The sequence below is a fragment of the Sphaeramia orbicularis genome, chromosome 9 (assembly GCF_902148855.1).
Source record: "Sphaeramia orbicularis chromosome 9, fSphaOr1.1, whole genome shotgun sequence".
Classification (NCBI taxonomy): Eukaryota; Metazoa; Chordata; class Actinopteri; order Kurtiformes; family Apogonidae; genus Sphaeramia; species Sphaeramia orbicularis.
The window spans coordinates 7,536,891-7,542,890 of record NC_043965.1 but is presented as its reverse complement, the minus strand read 5'-3'; the positions used below and the strand labels follow the sequence as shown (position 1 = coordinate 7,542,890).

At 36.3% G+C, this 6,000-nt stretch overlaps 1 protein-coding gene across 2 annotated transcripts in view; it reads left to right on the top strand.

The window, feature by feature from the left end:
- The first annotated feature begins 1,115 nt into the window (after positions 1-1,115).
- The window catches only part of noxa1 (NADPH oxidase activator 1), a 41,465-nt gene continuing 36,580 nt past the window's right edge, over positions 1,116-6,000 (top strand). The window contains exons 1-2 of one of the 2 annotated variants that reach the window (XM_030142523.1): positions 1,116-1,287; positions 4,248-4,422. In XM_030142523.1, the coding sequence (XP_029998383.1) occupies positions 4,249-4,422 (174 nt within the window). In that variant the 5' untranslated portion in view covers positions 1,116-1,287; position 4,248. Of the gene's footprint in view, positions 1,288-4,241; positions 4,423-6,000 lie in introns of both variants that reach the window. The other variant, XM_030142522.1, reaches the window with a different exon arrangement.

Sequence of the window (6,000 nt, the reverse complement as noted above, 5' to 3'; positions counted from 1 at the left end):
TCTATTGTATTCTTTGGTTTTCTATTGTATTCTATTATCTTCTATTACATTCTACTCTACTCTATTCTATTTTCTTTTGTAATCTAGTCAATTTTCTTTTCTACGCCACTCTATTTTCTTTTCTACTCTTTTCTATTTTTTTCCTATTCTATTTTTTTCTAATCTATTTTGTTTTCTACTCCACTTTACTCTTTTTTCTTTTCTACTCCATTCTATTGTATTCTTTTGTTTTCTATTGTATTCTATTATTTTATATTACATTCTACTCTATTCTATTCTATTTTCTTTTCTAATCTAGTCAATTTTCTTTTCTACTCCACCCTATTTTCTTTTCTACTCTATTCTATTTTTTTCCTATTCTATTTTTTTCTAATCTGTGCTATTTTCTTTTCTACTCCACTCTACTCTATTTTTTCTTTTCTACTCTATTCTATTGTATTCTTTTGTTTTCTATTGTATTCTATTATTTTCTATTACATTCTACTCTACTCAATTTTCTTTTCTTTGCTATTCTATTTACTTTTCTATTCTACTCTACTCCAATCTATTCTATTTTTTCTACTCTATTCTATTTTCTTTTCTATTCTATTTTCTTTTCAACTCTGTCCTATTTTCTTTTCTACTCTATTTCATTTTCTATTCTATTCTATTTTGTTCTATTCTGCTCTATTTTCTATTCTATTCTATTCTATTCTATTCTATTCTATTCTATTCTATTCTATTCTACAGGGTGTCCCATAAGTCTCCATGCATAGGAGACATAATACATATGGTTCTAACATGTATTTCTTTATATTTCTTCTTTATAGTTCTTCAGCAGTGAAGGACACGCATTGAAATGTGTTCCTGACAAAATGGCAGTCATATAGAGCATATTACATAAATAAAAATGGTTTATGTCAAGAAACGTTTATTTTTCCTATGTATGGGGACTTATGGGACACCCTGTATTCTATTCTATTGTGTTGTCCCTGACCCACATATATCTGTGAGGATAAGTGTCGTACTCATTGTGTTAATTGTGTTCATTCCAGGCCTGTGTGACTCATTGTGTTGCGTACGTGTTTCAGTGAATGGTGAAAGCACCTGTCTGCCTCCTCTCCCGGGAATGTGGATGGAGGACTTCCTCATAGCAGCAGGGTGGAGATTCCCGAGGAGGAGGAGAAGGAGGAGGAGGAGGAAGAAGAAGGAGAGGGGGCCGGTTTCACTCAGATCCACTTCCCTGTCACCTCAGTGTGGACGCAGATCTGACACCGACAGGACTCTGAGCAGCTTCGACAGGTAAAGGTAAGTTGTCCGAACTGCTGAGCTGAATAATACGACCAGGTATGAGGAAGTGTTCCAGGAAAAACTCTGCAGAATGACACAGGTTCACTCTCAACACTGACTTTCTGATTAACAACTTTACTGCCTGTTTTCAATACTTTTATACCTGTTCCAGTGCTGTTTTCATTTACATATGATCATGTGTGTTATATATTTAACATGATAATATCCTCACATGCATGTTTGTGTATAAATATCTGAATGTATTTAACCCATAAAGACCCAGTGCTACTTTTGTGGTCGTTCCTAAATGAATTTTTCTTTCTATGTAACCTTTCTTAAGTAACTTATCACCAGTTATTATAATATTATCCTCTGTATTTTGCATTTTTAAGTGAAAATCAGGTATTTCCCTGTATTTAATTCACTGATCATGTAGATGTTCATTAAAGCTAAGAGTAAATTCGAAGGCAATTAAATCAGAAATAGACAAAACTGAAGAAAAAGTGAGTTTTTCAGTGGGATATATCAATAACTGAACATAAAAACAAGCATTTACAACCACTATCATTTGTCAAATTACATGGGTTTTACTAGTGAATCAATGTTGTAGAAGATGACGGTGTTTCCACGTTCACTAAAGAGCCTCTGAATGTCCAAATGGATCATATCTGATGACCATGAAAAGATGAACACCTACTTGTAATATTATTATTACTAACCCAACCATAGAATAATAACCACAACTGACAAAGTGTGGAATTGCACTAGTTTAGGCAAAAAATAACATCATCAGTCATTTTCAGGTTGTGTCTGACAGGAACTAATTAGTGACTGGTAATTATACCTGTCAATCATACACTCAACCCTCCTACTTGTGTGAAATTGATGATGTAGCAGTTATGCTATGAGGCTAACAACATAGAAGACTGAAACTCCAAAAGGCCCATGGTGCAACAAAAACACATAGCAGAAAAAAAAAAAAACCAAAAAAACAACAATAAAATATAGTTATAAACATAGAATATAACTATAAACAGCATGAGACAACAAATAATAAAATGGCAACACAGGGTTCCTACAGGTTTCTACAAGTTAAATTTAAGACTTTTAAAGACCTTTTTAAGACTATTTAAAACAGAATTGAATGCGTCTTTCACCATCATACTGGCAAAAATTTGGGACTCCTAGAATTTAAGAAAATATATTGATTTATGCCTTGATTCCCATCGTTCTGAGTCACTTCTAACCGGGGGCTGCAAAGTTAGCGATACTGGGTTCCTAATTTCAATATGAATTGTCGGGTTGGAACGAGTGGAGTCGACTAATGTTACTTTCATTGCAACTTGCAAAATTTAACAGACACATTTAAACACAATACAGCTAACCACTTTATAGCAACATAACTGAAGACCTACCGTATCAAATTTAATATCTTGTAAAGACTTTTGAGATATTAAATGCAGATTTGGAAATGCAAGACTTTTGAGACTTTTTAAAGGAGTGATATTTTGCTTTTTAAAAATGGAATTGGGCATTTTCAAACATTTCCCTGTGGTCTACATAAACTGTAAATGCTCTGCTTGGGTCTGAATTCTTCATTAATTCAACTCCACAGGTCCATCTTCAAACCTATTTCTGAATAATTGTCATGCGTCGTCATTTGTGTTGATTTAGTTTTTTTTTGTTTTGTTTTGTTTTGTCTCTTCCTGTTTTACTTTGGTGATGGTGGTCGCCTTCCTGTTTTGGTCTGCACTCTGTCTGTCTTGTCATTGTCTTCCCTAATTCCCTCATTGCTTGCACCTGGGGTCCTCCTGTGATTACCCACACCTGAATGTGATTCCTGCCTTCCCTATATATTTCTCCTCGCTCCCTTCGTCTCTTGTAAGTGTGTCGTTTCTGTGTTCTAGTGAAGATCATCCCTTGTTAAGTATCTTGAAATTTTGTTCCATGTGTTTTTGTAAATCAGGTTTTTAGTTTAGTATAGGGCACGTTGTGCTTCTCTTTTTGTTCATTCGTATATTGCCTTTTGAATTTTTAAAATAAATCCCTTTGACCACTAATCCTGGAGAGTCTTGAGCATTTGGGTCCACGCCGTGTGTCGTGTTGTAACAATAATGACATCAGAAAGGTGATTTGGAGCGCTGGCCCTTTAAATGCACATGAGCCACTTCAGGCCCCGCCCCCTCCAGGTTGTTGGCTGTTCTTTCTGTCCCATTCAGCCACTTGTGTTTATTAATACAACCAACAACTAAACATTTTAGGTAATCGGCTCAAAGTTTGGACATATTTTCAGTATGGATTACAACCGCTGATGGTGCCAAACAATTATGTCGTACTCTGAGAAATGTTTGTCTGAAGTCTGGACCTTATGTGGAAATGTCGTGACGTAACTAGTTATAAAACATAACAAATTAAGCAGGAATCAAAATAGGTTGTAGAAATCCACTCCATTTTTGCCAAAAATGAATATAAAGATAGCTTTGCAACACCTGGAAGGTTCAAATTCAAACTTTATTAGCTATTAGGGTCCAAATACACAAATAAACGAACCAAAGACTAATAAAAGTGGGTTTAAATAAATATGACCCCTTTTAGTAAAGTGACAATTGTAATTCAGTTTACTGTTTTACATGCATTCTTCAGTGTGTGCTTAAAAATGCCACCAAAAAATCTAAAGCAGTATGTTGAAATTATGTCTTGGAACTCAAATGCAAAAAAATAAATAAATACAGCCATTTTCTCTTTTTATTTTATTTTAATTTGCTTTTATTTGTTGATCGTTCCCAGTCACAAAAAACCTGGATTCTGAATATATAATAATAAGTATATGAGTAATTTCTCAAAATATAGAGTGGTGACGTGTAAGATAGCTCAATCTTTTTTTTTACAAACATATTCTTACCTACGATAACTTTAGTAGAATGGTATGAACACAGTATTGACAGACCATGGTTTGTGTGTTTCCTGTGTAGGTCCAGGATGCTTTACACTGAGTTACTGCGTTTGTGGGATGAGGCGGTCCAGGCGGCCGACGCCAAGGACTGGGAGGGATGTCTGGAAAAACTGGAACAGATCACTGAACCCACATCTCGCACTCTGTTCAACACAGCCTCGGCTCACCTGGCTCTGGGACACCTGGACCTGGCCCTCAAGGTCTGTGGACCACATGAAACCCTGAGCTAAAATTACAGTGTTTGGTTTCTTTAATTATTCATGGATTTATAAATGGGAATAAATGATTAAGTTATGGAAGGATTGGAACAGTATTAAAGTTTAACTGTGTGAATTGACTTAGAAAATATCATGATTTTACAGTAGGGGTGTAAAACCAAATTCCAATAAGTGGTTCCAGGCACAACAAACCCTGCCCCACGCATGTATTATAGCTTATTTTGGCATCGATCCAGCTGATGTCATCATGTCTATGCCTGTGCGGATGTAAGCATATCAATTGCCTCTATAAATGTGCCACGTTTTAAGTAAATTGAAAAAAAATGATGTTTTTATAGACATTTCGGAACATTGTGAAATTTTGCCCATTGTAAGTAAATGGGAGAAGAAAAAAGATTTAAAAAATTCATAAAAAATTTGAACTTTGACCTATTTTTCCCAAAATGTAATCATATCTATTCTGGGTCACTGGCAATCTATAAACCCAATTTGGTCTTATTAAATTATGTAAAAATTTTGCACATTTCATCTCTGAGGCAGATCATTTCTAATAAAACAAGTGATGCCAGGCACAACAAACCCCGCCCCTCACACATATTTTGCCCATTATAACTAAATGGGAAGATTTAAAAATTTGAACTTTAACATACTGTTCCCGAAATGTAATGAGATCAGTGGCAGCTGCTCGTCTTTCAGACAGGGGAAGCTCATTGTCGGCTTACATTAAAAAAAAAATTGTCAAGTTATTTAAACATAAATTCGGCCCTCCGTTCCTTTTTAAGAAAATGGTCAGTGACCTTATTGCATCAAATAGGCGTCTTTTCCAGGGACTGGACCAGTGTCCTCTCAATGTCCAGCAGAGCTGGGCTGCTTAGATTGCCTTGGCCCATTGTGTTGCGGGTGTAAGACTTCAGCCTTTTTAAACAAAAGAAGCTCCTTTCACTCCGACCTAGCCGACAGTTTGATTGATTTAACTATCTACAAAACGATATTAAACTCGAACAAGAAATGATTAAATTATGGAACTGAAACAAGAAAACACTGAAATTATGTTAAATTGAAACAAGGAAGTCCAATGAGTGTGTTTTATTTACAGTGCAAGAAATGAACAAGTAATTTCGTAGTGGCTTCTCTCTTGATTTCGCAGCAGAATGTGCGACGGTATTAAACTGAACTGTGTCAGTGAAGGAGTAGATCTGAAAACAGCTGTCAATCAAATGGGATTCAGCCTTTCGACTGATCCTCCAATCAGCACGTGGGATTCTGGCCTCCAGCCTGGCCGAGCTCCGCCCACAGCTCCATTCACCCCCAGAGACGCCCGGCGTCCGGGGGCGGGACAACATCGTGGCATTTATCCAATTACCGTCCAGTTTTGAGGCAATGAAAAAAAGTGTTCCACTCAGTCCCACTGAAGCCCAGAGACGCCCGGAGTCTACGGACAAATGCACTGAGCAGAGATGGAGGAGAAAACAGCGCAACGGGAATGTATGAGAAGTGAACAACATCGCGTCCGTTGATTTGTGATAAAGCTGATTCTGAACGAACTCATCTTTGAGATGA